The 15,874-nt window shown below is 40.3% G+C and overlaps 1 protein-coding gene across 7 annotated transcripts; it reads left to right on the forward strand.

Annotated features, from left to right (window-relative positions):
- Positions 1–7: 7 nt before the first annotated feature.
- nktr (natural killer cell triggering receptor) lies at positions 8–14,489 on the forward strand. 7 transcript variants are annotated; one of them, XM_046371000.1, is made up of 17 exons: positions 8–152; positions 1,580–1,658; positions 2,241–2,315; positions 3,249–3,356; positions 3,683–3,727; positions 5,182–5,269; positions 6,244–6,273; positions 6,640–6,785; positions 7,550–7,766; positions 7,973–8,140; positions 8,239–8,326; positions 9,224–9,372; positions 9,456–12,197; positions 12,366–12,449; positions 12,698–12,790; positions 13,545–13,646; positions 13,809–14,489. In XM_046371000.1, the coding sequence occupies exons 2-17, from the start codon at positions 1,601–1,603 to the stop codon at positions 13,876–13,878; spliced, it is 4,263 nt and encodes a 1,420-aa protein (XP_046226956.1). In that variant the 5' UTR covers positions 8–152; positions 1,580–1,600; the 3' UTR covers positions 13,879–14,489. The 7 variants fall into 7 exon arrangements, with proteins under 7 accessions (XP_046226956.1, XP_046226957.1, XP_046226958.1 ...); XM_046371001.1 differs by having other exon boundaries at positions 9,480–12,197; XM_046371002.1 differs by having other exon boundaries at positions 9–152; positions 12,698–12,757.
- The last annotated feature ends 1,385 nt before the right edge of the window (positions 14,490–15,874 follow it).

A 15,874-nucleotide genomic window follows, 5' to 3' on the forward strand; every position in this document is an offset into this window, starting at 1 on the left:
CGGAATACCGGGAGGGACAAAACTACTACTCCATTCGGAGTTACAGTATGCAGCAGCAGCGCACCATCTTCACTAAAAAGTGAAGTTAGCACCGCATGCTAATCATCGGCCGTCAGTGACTAGCTAATTTCTTAGCTAGCTACTGCACAGAGGTTAGTTATGTCGTTTGTATGTTTGGATAACATGTAATTGATTTCCACCGTTATGTTAAATGTCACAATGCCACAACTGTCATTGTGGTTGAGAAGTCTAATGTAAGCAACTTTAGCTATCCACTGACTTAGCTGTTAGCTCATCCAGTTTGGAAGCGCTGGCGTTTGTGCTAACGTCACTGTTTGCAAATTAAGTATTCCTAAAGAATTTGATATGGATGTATTACACAGTCCTTATTTGTCGTATTTTGTCGTTGATCGGCAGTGTAAGCAACTTTAGATAGCCACTGTCCTCGCTGTTAACGTTAGTTGAACCATTCTGCAAGCGTAAACGCTGGGTTAACCTAGCTGTTGTTAGCAAAGTAGCTAACCCAGTATTTGCTGTCCTGTTATTCATCCGAATACAGCTTGATCGGTTTCGGACAAAACTAGGTAGGCTGACGTTATGCAAGTTGTGAATGTGAACAGTTTTGGGGGTAACTTAGGAATTAGTCGACTCATTGATGATCAGCAGTTTCTTGTTTTGATTGACAATCATGTTTGTGATCCATTACATCTATATTTGGATTGCGGTTAAAGAATTTATCAGTCGTATGAGTTACAGCATGACATGTATGTCATATTAAATCTAATTTCATTAATTATATAGGCTTGTGTGCGCTGGACAGTTGAGACTTCTCTTGCATATGATTATTGCCGTCTATATTTAACAGGAAGGAGTTCTTAGTACATAAGCTGTCAGCGGCATGAAATTGGCTCCAGTAGAGTAATGTTATCCCCCCAAGGCATACGTGTTAGTCTGATATGTAACGTGCACACTAGCTGCTGACATACCAAATATTGGTTTGTAATTAGAATTACAAAGTTAATGGACTTTTTTATGCAATAGCAGCTGAGTACTGGCGTTGAACAAGCTGAGACAGGGTTTAAAATACTGTGCCATGATTTCATAACCATTTTAACCAGGAGTAAACATTATGAAGTATGGTGCTGTCATTGGCTTATATTGTTGTTGTGTCATCAACTTAAATATGTGTTCAAACCAAAGGCCAGTGACACACCTTCCCACTCTCACCATGCCATTAACCAGGCTCAATAGTAACAACAATCTGGGACATTTCATTGTCTGTCACACACTGATGAAGTGGACAGTGGAAACAGAAGGTGTGCTGTGCTCTGCTTGGATTTGTCACACTTCTCCTCCCATCATTCTCTCCCCTCCCCTTTGTGTTTCTCTCCTCTCTTGGTATCTTTCAGTCTCTCTACATTGTTTTCCAACACACTCTTCTATTATGCTACTTCGTCAGTGTATGCTGACAGATAAAAAGGGAACCTGAATGGGGTGTTGGGAACCTGAATGGGGTGTTTACTGCTTTTTTAAGAGAAGGCAGCCTTTTTATTTTTTTTGTACTCTTTCTACATTTTAGATCACCCAGACTTTGATCACAATGGGGGTGAAAGACCGCCCTCAGTGTTACTTTGATGTGGAGCTCAACCGGGAGCCAGGTAAGAGAATTTAAAATCATTTCACATGTGTGAGAATTTGTCAGACATGTAAACAACCTCAGTTCGAATGACTTTGTGACAGTGACTGTGTCTGTGCTGAATGGCTGTACTGAAGTCTAGCTCTGAGGAGTTATTAGCATTACGTGCATTTCAGGTAGGATATTTGTACAATTGATGTAAATGTGGAGATGGCACAGACCGGTTTAGTTGCCATAGGCTAATTAAATGTAATGGGCTCATATTTAGACAGGGAGAGACAAAATGATCTCCCATAAGAGTTGTTTCAATTTTGCCCATAGCTATGGAGAAGTTTCTGTAATGTCTGAGCTTCACCACAGGCTTCTTCTAATTCTTGGGAACCAATTAAAAGTGTGCAGTTTAGAAACATTTGACCTACTTGAGAGTCTTAATTGTATTCTGGTTATAGTTACAGTGGGTGTTTTTTTATATATATTTTTAGAGAGATCAGAGATATTGCAATCTGTTTTTAATTCATTATACATGTGTTGGTATTGCATATTGTTCAGCCCTCGTAAGAAAGTTGACTTTAGCTAATATTTTATGTCTTTTGTGTTTTCATAGTTGGTCGCATAGTCTTTCAGCTTTTTTCGGATATTTGTCCCAAGACATGCAAAAACTTTCTCTCTTTGTGCACTGGTAAGTAATGCTGGGTCACGCTGTATATCCTGCCTTTAACTGCATTGTATAACTGTCAGATTTTGAAACCTGTTTGAGAACATGAAGCTGGTTTGTTTGCTTTCTCTGACGTACATCTTACCACTGTAAAACATTGTATTATAGTACTCATCTCCACATTTTTTGAAACAGTCAGTAGTGGTGGTGGCCTTCCCCTAAATAGCCATAAATCCACAAACAGACTGTAGATTGATCGGTCCCTCTCATTTTTCATCCCACCTGGCCAACGGGAAAGTGATGCCAGGAAGAGCAGATGTTGGAGATGGCTGGTTAGTCTGTCCCTTTCCCCTGGACTTACAGAAACAACATCACATAGTAATGTACACCAATATTCAGCCACGCAGTTTGCTGTGGCTTTTTAGAAGCGTCTTATGTGTCCTTTTTAGGAGGGGATCAGCTCACACCATTAGAAACCAAACCCTCGCAGCAATGCTGAAGTCAGTGAAGCAAAATACTAGAAGATTTGCAACCTAAGCTGCCTGAACAGCCAGTTCTTTGTCTTCTCAAAGCACCCTTAAACACATCTAATGAAGTCTCTGCCTTCACTTCTCCTTTCACCCTAAGGAAAGGAAAAACCTGGGGGTCGGTATTATGTCCTCTGCCAGTATCACTCCAGTGGAAGATTTTTTAATGAATTCTGCAGTCCTGCACAGGAGTATGAACAGTGGGATGCCTGAACACAAGGCATCTAGTTTACTGAACCACCCCCACTCCCTTTCCCCAACTGTGGTTTCATTCCTTTCTTAAGAATAAACCCCATGTGGCAGTGTTCAAGCCTAACATTTCTTAACACCTACAGCCATCTGTTACATACAAAAAATACTTTCCCCAGTAGCATATCAGTTGAATGTTGTGTGTTTGATGAGAGCTCAGTTAATGCACATCTGATTTCAGGCGAAAAGGGAACTGGCAAAATCACAGGGAAAAAGCTGTGCTACAAAGGCTCCACATTTCACAGAGTTGTAAAGAACTTTATGATCCAAGGAGGCGACTTCACGGAAGGTAATAATACCTTATTAACGGATAACCTTGTTTACTTTGAAAGTGGTGTGTTCAGTCAGATTGACTGAAATGGTCACACTGCTTCACTTTTTTCCAAACTGCTGGCTCCATTTTTGTTTTAATAAAGAACAAAATTCTGTGCTGTGAAAAAGATGCTGCATTTGATTTTGTTTTATGAAGAATTAAAATGCTCTTTCAGGTTGAAAATGTATGTCAGTAATGGCGATGCTTTGCTTGGTTTCACAGCTAACAATTCGTTGCAACAGAACTGACAAAAAATTCATACATGTTCTGGGCGTAATTATTTAACATGTTAATCTCTGCAGGAAATGGAAGAGGAGGAGAGTCCATATATGGTGGCTACTTTGAAGGTAATGGAAATATCAAAATATCTAATAAACTGCCCATAAATGTTCAACTGAATACTTAAGAGCCGTTGGCTCAGCTACTTTTGCATGAGCAAAAAGCAGTGTGCAAAATAATGTTGCATGTGTTATTAATGGATTTCTTGTGAATCGTCTTAATCTGTGAATTTCCTGTGTCTCGCTCTGTTGACCTTCACTTTTCCATTGTATGGTGCTCTCTTCTATTTAGTAAGAGTAGTGGGATTTATCAAATCAGCATGGAGAGTAGGCATTCTCTTTATTGAAAACTACAATCTTCCTGCCTAAAATTTTCAACATATTCTTTTATTTATAGAGTGGTCTTTTGCAAAATGAGAAGGTAAGAGATGTACACAGTTCAGTAACACCATGTCAACATTGTCCCCACCACCTTCCTCTCTCAATTAAACCGGTGCAAATGTTTGCAGTGGTACAGGTGAAAATTTTTAGTGAGATTAAAGAGATTTTCTGTCCAGACAGCCATCCCACCAGACCCCTTAAAGCCTCGGGCTGCTCAAACTACGTTTTATGTCACATATGCGGTATTTTGTGGTATTTATAGCCACATGACTGCCATAACATGTGGTCAGATGCAAAGCTGCAGGTTTCTCTCCTCGGCGAAGTACCACAGTGGAAATATTAAATATAAAGGCATATTTCTGATATTCATTAGTATGCCAGCTTTAAGTAACTTCAAGAGTGTAAAAATACATTTTTAGCTTTGTTTCTCATAAACTTCCCCCACCCCCACCCTGCTCTGTATGTTTATTTATTTATTTATTTTTAATTATTAATTTTCTACCTAATGGCTCATTCTTTTAGTATGCTATAAAAATCATCTTCAGGAGACTTGAAACTTGGATTTTTTCAGTGATTTATCCTAGTCAGCATCTAATTGTCCTTTTTTTATATATTGGCTTTTGTTTTTACAGCCGTTACGCTTTTGTCTCGATTGTCTTCTTTTCTGCCTTTTAAATTTTTGACAGCATGAACATTAGTTAAAATCTGTCCGACACACTTCACTATCATGGAGACATTTTGCAAGTTACAAGATAAAATAGCCCTTTATTAGTCCAACAAGGGGGAAATCTTAGCCAAAAAATGTTAAGCTACTTGACGATAGTGTTACCTTGATGTGAAATAAGGCAGTAGAGGGACATTCTTTCTCAAAAGATTAAAATGAATGGAAATTTTTGTATTATTCTTTGGTTCATGGCTAGAATCATGTAAAATGTGTGATTTGTACTTGATAGTCTAAATAATTGAAAAGTACTAAAAATACCAAACAGATTGTTTACCAAACTGTGCCTTTATGGAAGGACTGGTGAGGCAGTGATCAGGATAATAATATTTTTCCTTTTGTCCTGTTTTTCCCTTATATTTGCATTATTATCAGAGGACACGCTCTAAGACTTTGATCCCTCTTTCTCTGCTCCCAACAGATGAGAACTTCGTTCTCAAACATGACAGAGCCTTCCTGTTGTCGATGGCCAATCGTGGGAAGGACACCAACGGCTCACAGTTTTTCATGTGAGTAACATTAAGTAAATCACAGTAAACCACACTGAACCTTTTAATAACTAGACCATTTAACTGACAGGACATTGCATTATTTATTTACTTTTTTTGATTGTTTTTTTGCTTTCTGTCCCTTTCTCTGTTTTGAAACTGTAGAGTAGAATTTGTCAATGAATGTGAACGTCAACAGTCCCCCCACTGTGTGCAGTTAGATTTCAAAGTGCAGAGAAACATGGATTCATTCTTTTTTACTACAAATGTGTTACATTTTTTCTCTTGCCATTTTTTGTGTAAAATTTACAGAAACTCTAGCATCCTGCTCTTCTAAGGTAATGTGTCTCCAAGGCTGTGTTTCTCTCTCTCTCTCTCTCTCTCTCTCTCTCTCTCTCTCTCTTCCTCTCTCTCTCTCTCTCTCTCTCACTCTCTCTCTCACTCACTCACTCTCTCTCTCTCTTCTCCTGACTGTATTTATCATTCAATAGTCTGTATTTGCAAGTATTCTACAGAACACAGTGTTTATTTTGGATATGTTTGAACAGTATTCATGGATGGCTTGAGGTTATTTGGCTCTGTAGACTTCCTTTATCGCTGAAACAGGATGTCACCATAAGTTAGACATGTCCTACATGCATAAAATCTCTTGAAACATAAAGGAGGAAATGTATAGAGACTGTCTTTCATTGTATGATCCGAAATGATCGCCCTCACTGTGTTTTCAGTGCCTGTCTGTGGCTGTTTTTAATTCAACAGCCAAAATTATAAGCGTTTTCTAAATCAATTTACAATGAAATATCATTAAACAAATGATGGTCTTTCAAATTCAGAGCTTTTTATTTTTATTTTTCCCATGGTACAGTAGCTCGCAGGTGTTGTTGAAGTTACTTGTTAATTCTAATTCTTTTCCTTCTTTTTCTCCTGTTTACATGATCCCACCTCTACCATTGGTTGACCGTCCGTGGCGTCTTTGCTGGATTTTCCACAAACAGCACAACCAAGATGGCCCCTCATCTTGACGGGTAAAATCTGATTTCTCTCTGGCGTTTGGGAAAAGCATCAAAACAGTGTTTACAGTTAATAGTGAATCTTCATATCTGACTTGATTTTTCAAGCAGTCCTCTATGTCTTTATAATATTCAATAATGTTACCACGTATGGATTGAAATGTTGCTAAATCCTTTTCATAGAAAAAGGAAATGCAGAAATTTCTGAATGAATTATAAGAAATAACCACAACTGTTATAGAAAGTGGCGCTCATGTGTATAGTTTTACTCAAAGTAAGATGCTGATTAAGAAAAATATGTTTTCAGTGTCTTTTAAAATACTAAGACCGTATAATAAGTCGCTGTGTAACAAGCATCAACCTTTTTCTACCTGTGTGCAGAGTCCATGTCGTCTTTGGTCTCGTCATCTCTGGCTTTGAAGTGATAAAGAAGATCGAAGGGCTGAAGACCGATTCAGCCAGCAGACCCTACGCTGATGTGAGAGTGATGGACTGCGGTCAACTTATCACCAAGTCCGCTAATGATGGTAACTTCAGTGACTTATCATCTTATTGTTAAAGTTTACGGATGTTGTTTTTTTTTTTTTAAATTCTTGACAAATCTGATGGAAAAAAGCCAAAAGCCGACTCACCCACATTGTTTAATAAAATGACCGTAATGAGCTCAATCCTGCAGTAGGCATCACATGACCCTTGTTTATTGTTTGATAACCACACTGAAGAATATCAGTCGATATATCCAAATGTCAGGTTGATGTCAGACTCTGGATTTGACATACTGCTACCCAGCTGTCGTAGTGCGAGTTAAATTTCTGTTGTGTGTGACAGTTTATGTTTGTTCTTAATAAATAGCTTAAATTCATTTTTATCCGTTGTTTCCAAGTTATCTCGTACCATTTGTTTTCTCTCTTTTATTTTGTCTCCTGTGGGGAATAACATGTGCTGCCTGTGATTGTAACTGGGTCATATTTTGGGTTGGCATTTTGATGCCAGCGCTTTGCCCCTCTGGCATTCGTACAGGCGTGTAACCTGATCTTCTGTTTAATGAGGATCAGCAAAGTGATCTCTGTGGACTTCATTTGGCATCTGCCCACCTGACTCTGCCAGGCCAGATTTACTTTGCCTACAACATACTGAGAAGAATCAAACAAAGCTTTTGTTGTTGTACACCACCCTGAAAATGACTCATGGCATTTGGACTTTCCCTTGTAGTGTTACTGAATGTATCAGTGACGTATTCCTAAAGGTATGCATGTTTTTTAATCACATGTTGTTATTTTTTCCGCTCCAGTGCTTGAAGGCAAAAGGAAACGAACCTCCCATTCTGCTGACTCGTCTCTCAATTCCCATGAGTCGTCCTCTCTGTTCTCTTCTTCACTGGAATCTGAGAGTGAATTAGATGAAAAACACAAACAATGCAAGCACAAGAGACATGTCAAGAGTAAACGGTCAAAAAAGAAAAGGAGGGAATCAAAGAAGGAGAAAGACGCTCTGCCCTCCAAGCAAAGGTATTTTTTTAAATCTTTGTTTATGATCACATCTTTACATGCTTTTATAATTACTAAAATGTACATAACCACAGCTTGGAGCCAGTATGCCCAAGCATAAAAAGAATCACTGACATGATTCAGTCAGCTTTAAGAGTGAAGAGACGGGTTTGTTCTTTGCATACCAAAAAGTGTTGTTTTGCGTTGTGTGATTTATCCTCTCACAGTCCTGTGGAAAGAAAGATGCTGGAGGGAGAGGATGAAACGGAGGGAGAGAAGGAGCAGAGTGGGAAGAGAGAGAAGCCTGTCGTCCGTCCGGAGGAAATCCCACCGGTGCCGGAGAACCGCTTCCTGCTGCGACGGGACATGCCATCTCAGGAAGATAAAACAGAGATGTCAGTATGGTGTTTTTGGACTGCATCTTACACTTTGATCATTAGTGCATAAGTAATTGCAGTAATTGAGTGTTGACTTTGAAATTTGGTCTTTTCAGAGTTGAGAAGGAAGAAACGTATCTTTCAGCTGACCAGAAACCAGCGGTCTCCAAGTCAGGACGGAAAATCAGGGGCAGAGGAACAATGGTATGGTCACCTCACTTAAGATCACATTTGTCATACTTGGTGTTAATATATGAGTTACTGATTACCGTTAGGGTGCAGTGGATCACAAAACTCAGCTTCACTCAGTCATGTAACTAAAACGTGGACTTGCAATTTAAATAAAAACAAAACAAAAAACTTACATATAGAAATAAGTGAGAACTATAATAATACTCCCCACAGCACTATCTGATTGGTTATACAGCATGAGTACGGTAATAGCCTATCAGCACTAAAAGCTAGCATGCCACAGGTTGTAGGTGATTCGTCAAGCTCTGCATTGAGATTTAAAAAGTACCAGTGGCCATAAAACTGTATATCAGATTATAATTGACAAATTTTGCATGTGTGCCTTGTGGGAGACTTGGTTTTTACAAGCTGATCATAGACTACAGTGGTTCCCAACTCGGGGATCAGGGGTCACAAGATAACTCTGATGTATTACAAGAGGACCCATGAGAGAGCAAAGCAGGAAAAAAATTTATTTCTGTAGCTCAAGATTCCCTGAAACGTTTGCCTTTTTTTCTTGTAGATTACCAAATAATTTTACTTCTTCATTTCCTTAGTTTTTCAAACACTGGCTGAACTCGTAGCAAACAGTAGACATACACTACCAAGGGCCCACACGTAGACAAAGTCAAGCTGGGAAGATGTGCTGTAAAGCATTTCCCAATGTCTGTTTCATTGATACCAGAAAATAAACTATTTATGTTTTGTTTTCCATCTATGGTCATATCTGCAACTTTTTGCACTTGTATGAAAATCACCCAAGCCCCTGAAGGCAAATAATCTTTACATTCAGCCTTCGCAATCTCTAAAGAGTGTTGATGCATTTATGATTTTAATTCAAAGTGTGAAAACATTTTAACTTTCTTGCAGCGATATCACACCCCCACAAGGTCTAAATCACGCTCTGCCTCTGTGGAAGAGCGTGGTAGCAGTGAAACTCCACCGCACTGGAAAGAAGAGATGAAGAGAACCAAAGTTTATCAGCCGCCGAGCATTGAGAGATGGAGCAAAGGAGACAAGTATGTCTTAATATTTTACTTTACTTACGACACGAGATTTGTTCTTTGTTTTTTCTTGCTTCATGCATCTTTTGACTTAACAGATTGAATGACCATTCCTCAAGCAGATGGGACAACAGAAGCGACTCGGTGTGGTCTCGGTCTGCAGAGCACTCTTCAGAGCACAGCTCCGAAAGATCCAGCCAGCGCCGCCAACAGAAAAAAGACAAGAAGAAAGCCAAACACAAGAAGAAAGCCAAAAAACATAAACACAGCAAGAAGAAGCGGTCCAAGAACAAACCACAAGAGCGTCACCTGTCAGAAGGCGAAAGATCTGTGTCATCAGAAAGAAAGTACAGAAGATCCCGTTCTGTGTCCTACTCCTCTTCAAATCAGCGTTATTCATCTACTCGGCGAAGGCGGCGGTCTTCGCTGTCTTTCAGAGACTCGCGGTCCTACTCTAGATCCTACGCATCCAGTCAGTCCAGATCTAGAGGAAGGTCCAGGTCTTATTCAAGATCCAGGAGCCTTTCTAGGTCTAGAAGTCGATCTTTGTCTAGGTCCAGATCTCTTTCCTATTCTCGATCCCGGTCTAGATCTAAGTCAAGATCAAGATCCAGATACAGATCTAGGTCTTCATCAAGAAAGAGGGGTTCATCCAGATCCCCAAGAAAGAGGAAAGCCAGCAAAACCAAAATGGATGCCCTAATCCATGTGCCCGAGAAGCTTCCAGACAGCAAAGTCACACCTGTCCCCAGAGTCCCTACTGTACCGGCTCCTGAAAGTGTCCCTGTGATCCCACTGAGTGACAGTCCTCCCCCCTCACGTTGGAAACCTGGTCAAAAGCCCTGGAAGCCCTCCTACATCCATATTGAGGAGATAAAAGCTAAAGTAGCCGCTAACATTTCCTCCACTGGACAGACCGCTGATAGCATTAAAGAAAAAGCTCAGACCTCAGTCACACCCAAGTGTCTGCCAGGTGACTCTGAAAGTGACAAAGCACACAAACCTGCAGGGCGCTCACGTAGCAGGTCCTCCAGGAGCAAGTCCTACAGCCGTTCGTACAGTCGCTCAAGGAGCAGAAGTTACAGCAGGTCCAGGTCTCGGTCCAGGTCCAGGTCCAGGTCCAGGTCCCCTCATCACTACAACAGCAGGTCATCATCCTACAGCAGATCAGATTCTGAAGACTCCAAGAAAAAATGTAGCAAAAATAAAAATTCAGTGGAAAAGGAATGGAAGGAGTATTACAGCTCTTTGAGAAGGGTAAAAAATTTAGATAAGTACATTTCACTCACCAGTAATCAAGATGCTCAGTCCAGATCAGAGAACAAGACAGGCTGTGAACATAGTCCTGATATCAGTGCCTCAAGGAGAAGTGGCTCTTTGGAGAAAGTAAAGGAGAAAGGCAGCTCACAGGATCAAGAAGTGAAGCATTGCAGCTCAGTGCCAGGGGAGACCTTTAATAGCAGGTCTGAATGGGATAGTGACAGTGATAAAGTGAGCCAAAGTAACAGTTCCACCCTGTTAAAAAAGCAGAAACAAGCAGTTCAGTTTGGTGAAGTTCTTGACAAGAAGTTTTCTGCTCTAAGCGGATGGAATTCTGAAAGCGACTCTGAAAATATAACAGCCAGGACATTGGCCATATCTGAAAAAGAAGAAGGGGAGGCCAGTTCAGAATCAGAATCAGAGAGTCTCAGGAAGACGTCTGAGGCGGTGGTCGCTGTGGCGCAAAGCGTTGCTGCTGCCACCGCTGCCTCTAGTCAGTCAGAGAAAAGCCCTGAGAAGGCTGCAGAGCCCGAGAAGCACAAGAGCAAGAAGAAAGCCAAACGCAAGCACAAACACAAGAGAAGAAGTGAGAACAAAAGCGGTTCCCATCACGGCAAGGACAAAGGAAAGAGATCTAAGAGGAAACATCAGAAACTCAAAGAGACGTTTCACTGGCAGCCACCTTTAGAGTTCGGGGACGAGGAGGAGGAAGATGAATCCAAGCGAGAGAAACATAGTCCTGGTAGAGTTGTCAAAGAAAGGCCTGGTATGGACAGTATGAGTGAAAAAGACCAACATTTCTCTTCTTTGAGCAAGAATCCCACCAGTGAAGAAGACAGGGATCAACAGAAAGCAAAACACAGCGAACTTCATCTTCACTCATCTAGCAGGAACAATGCTAATTTACCCAATATCAAAGTGCAGGATTCATTAGATGATATGGATATTTGTACCCCAGAGCATGACACTGAAATTGTAGAACCTCCAGTTACACAGGATTCTTATCATAGTGCTCCTGAAGAAACCCTAAAATCTACCTCAGAGTCTTCAGATACGGCAAGTAAAGATAGAGCTTTACCTCACAGGAAAGAAGAGCCTTTTGTTACGTCCACAACAACCGCTGGTGAACTGCAAGATGAAGAAACCACCGGCAAATCCACTGGAAGTGTAATTAATTTAAAATGGAAGCCTTTGAAAGGAATGTCCGCTCTACAGAATGTAAATGTTGCACCCGTCACCACAAAAAACAACCAACTTCAAGAGAACCAGGCCCCCAGCATGCAGGGAGTAAAAATGGAAATAAAAAGCAAAAGCCGGGTCCGCCCAGGATCTCTCTTCGACGAGGTTCGGAAGACTGCACGGCTCAACCAGAGGCCGAGGAACCAGGAGAGCTCCAGTGAGGAAAGATCCCCCTCTGAGGGAAAGACGAGGGGAACATCCCGCTCGCGGTCCCCGAAGAAGTCCAGGTCGGCGTCCAGGAAGTCTCGCTCCGTTTCCAGTCACAGATCCCACTCCAGAGGCTGGTCCCGCTCTTACAGCAGGTCCAGGAGTAGATCCCGCAGCTCCAGCTTCTCCTCCAGGTGAGACAACAAAAGCACACTGGTTAATTGAACAGCATGAGGGCAACATTGCCAAATCTGTCTAAATGTTTGATGAAGATGGTTCTGAAGTGATAAAGTTCACGGATGTTGAAGGATTTCAACAGCTCAGGTGAAAATGTGATTTGCAACACGACCTGACTCTTCTAGGAGCCGCAGCAGGAGTCGTCGGAGGCATGGGAGAGGACGGTCGCGCTCTCGTAGCAGCACATATCGAAGTTACAGAAGTCACAGGTAGACCCTGAAACACTGATTTAATTATCTTCTCTGAGGCCAAAGGGACGAAGTGTTTTCAGTTAAAAGGAGTGGAAACTCAGGGGGTTTTGGTGTCATGCATTTCAGCCATATTAGACTTTAAAACAGTCAGAAACCCTCTCGGTCTTATTAAAAAACGTACTACACAAACTTATCCATTGAATTTGTCTGTTGTGCCTTTTATCATCATTAATCTTTCAAATCTTTTTTTTTTCCCCTCCTATCAGTCGGACGTACAGTAGAAGTCATTCTAGAAGTCGATCATATATTCGCCGCCGGAGATCCAGGTCTGTTAATGTCCTACCGGACACTCAGAAATGGTAAAATGTAATTATTCATGTGAGGGGATCAATTAGTACCCTTAACATCATATACAAACACAATTATGCAAATACTATATTTAGATTAAAGCACCACAATCCAATTTTATCTTAATTACAATTAAATTAGTAATCAAGTGTGGATTGCTGCAGTATTAATTGAGAGTTTGAAAGGATATTTACGCAACCGTCAGTTTTCATAAACTGTAATATAAAGTGAGATATTTTGTGTGATAGCATGAGGTGCAGTTCATACAGAGCAGAAAAGTGTGAAAACATTAAAGCTAAAACAAGCAAATGAATATTTAATTATTTCACAGGCAGAAAAGTAATTATTTTGATAAATAAGTTTTAATCATAATGAAAATTTGCTGGTTTTCTTTGTCTGATGTGATAGTAAAATTGCTTTTTTTTTCCCAAACAAAATAAGCTTTCAAATTATGAGAAAGTCTCATAAAAATAACAGCAGATGAATCAGTAAATGTAACATTAGAAGAGAATCTTAAGTCATTAATTGTGGTACCTGTAATTGTATGCTGCAGAAATAACCAGTCAGTTTCCCTGTGCACACCAGACAGATTACTCTGATGAAAAGGACAGCGTTTAGACAACACAAGTCTTTATCATCATGCCAGGACTTTTTTGGATGCTTTGCCTTTGCTAATCAAATCTGTGTGAATCACACACACTCACTGTCAGGAGATGTTCTGTTTAAATAATATCTCTGTTGTCATCTGGCCCTCTGTTAATGCAGGTCAGACTCCTATGATAGCTATTCCAGCAGGAGTCGGAGTGTGAGCAGGAGGCGAGGCCGTCGGCGAAGCGGCAGCTACAGGAGCTCAGACCGTCGGTCCTGGTAAGAGGCACCAACATGGCGGCAAGTTTCACTTTGACCCTTTTAACCTTCTCTTCTCTCCTTCCTGTGGTTTAAACACCAAGACATTCAGCCTCCATGTGTGTTTTATTCATGCCTGGGAAGTGAAATATTTCATATCAATAATCTCTGTCTTCCTGGCAGGTCGTACCGCTCCTCCAGTCGCAGTTCTTCCAGGCGCAGAAGTCACAGTCGCAGCAGTCGCTACAGTTGAGCTCTCAAGTCTGCTGCGAGAGAATAAAACCACAAAGTCTGGACACTGTGCAACACACAACAGCATTTACTATTATCATCTCAGATCAGAAAGCTCAAAGAGCAAAATATCCTCCATTTTAAGTTTAATACTGCGCTGTATGTCCCTCCTTCAACTGAAGTGATGGCCTTTGAAGAAATTAATGTTATTTATGTAAATAAATAAAAGCAAGCAAGCTTATATAAAGTTAGAGTAACTGGGTTGAGTCTTGTCAACATGGCCACTCAGCAGCCTGGAAGTATTAAAAGAAATCTAACGTGATAAATAACGAGCTGTGTATTTTTCACGTTATTATATATTTGTGTATTCCTTTTCTACATCTGTTTTTATACACTGAAATGTACAGTTATGCATACTGTAAATGTGTCAGATCCTCTCAGTTCTGATGTGTGTGAGCAGCTGACAGGATTCATCAGTGGGGGAAAAAAAATCTTTTTGTAGCAGCTGTCTTTGTTCAGTTTGTTTATTACTCATCATGAATGTTCAAACTACTTAAGCCGTAGTATTTCTGATTTTACTCGACAACAGTTATGAATGTTTACACTTAATAAATAACACCACACATTATCTTATATTATCTGTCGTTTCTTTTTATGTTTTGTTTTTGGTTTTTTTTTGTCTTTTCCTCACAGTGCTCATTAGCTAACCATACATAGAGGTCAGTTTATGGCCTCAAAAGGATTGGGGAGAATTTGTACCTCTACAATGGCGCCATCTGCCTTTCGGTTCAGAGCCGCAGCTCGTGTATCTGTAAGCAGTACTGTCTTCATCCCAGCAGATTTAAGTCTATGTATTATATTTGTAGCACTCACTGCAATATGAATTTATCCCTTCAAATAAAAGGTGAGAGAACTCAGTAAAATTCAATCATACTCTGAACCAACTGAAAATTTTGCCCCTTTTTGCCAACCCCTTCACTCAAAGCTTTGCTGGTGTGTGAGCTCCCGTCTCTCTTATTGGAGCTTTTGTAAGCTGCAAAAGTCGTCGATTATGTACAGACCCTACTGAATTGCCACAGCGGCTGTCCAGTCTTTGTAAGTGCAGGCAGCAAATACAAATACTGTAAATCAAATCTGGGTGCAAATCACTGCCATCATAACCACCACACAGTAATGGAAATATTACAATATATGATGTGCTGCTTGTGTGGTTAAAATCATTTGATGAGGACAAAGATGTGAACATTTTAAATTGTTTTGCACATTTTAGGAAAATGTGAGGGATTGTTTTTTAGGAAGTTGTAATAATGACAAAGTGTGTATTTAATGTAAACTAACACAAAAGCCTAAAGCAACTTTGGAAAGATAAATCTGTAGATAAAATGTAGATTTTCATCCTATATATAATTTTTATAGATACTTTCTCCTCCTCAGGCCTCAAAAGGCCTCACGTTTTAGTTAAAACGTAAAGTCTTCTATTTATGTGAGCCTAAGTTTTCTGGACATCATAAACTGACTCACAAACACTTGATTCACCAGATGGCGTCGTGTTACTCGTACCTGAGGACTGGGAAATGTTTCCCTCTCAAAATGGCCTATAGTGCTCTCTTTGTTAACATGCAGGTGTTTTACGTGGCTCGAAATGGGGGTTTTTCCTTTTTTCCAGACTTCTTTCAGAGTGTGGAGGCCTCAGTTGAGTTCAGTGCCTGAGGTTTCACAAGGAAAAATCATTAGCCTGCTGTCACTTTTGGGGGAAATAGATGGTTCACTTTTCACAGAATTTCTCCTCTTCAATTTCTCCTTGTCTGAAATGTTTAACAGCACAAGATATGAAATATTGAACACTTTTTTGCTGCAAGTGCCACTGAAGAAACTACATGATTCCTTTGTTTACACGTCCACAAGCTGTCACTGAAATTAAAAACCTCTCAAGGCTTAATGTGATTTTAGATTTGTGTCAGTCTGCTTTTGTATGTATCCACACTGATGTTATGGGCTGGGCTGAGTCCTAGACATGA

This window comes from Scatophagus argus, chromosome 18 (assembly GCF_020382885.2).
Source record: "Scatophagus argus isolate fScaArg1 chromosome 18, fScaArg1.pri, whole genome shotgun sequence".
Classification (NCBI taxonomy): domain Eukaryota; kingdom Metazoa; phylum Chordata; class Actinopteri; family Scatophagidae; genus Scatophagus; species Scatophagus argus.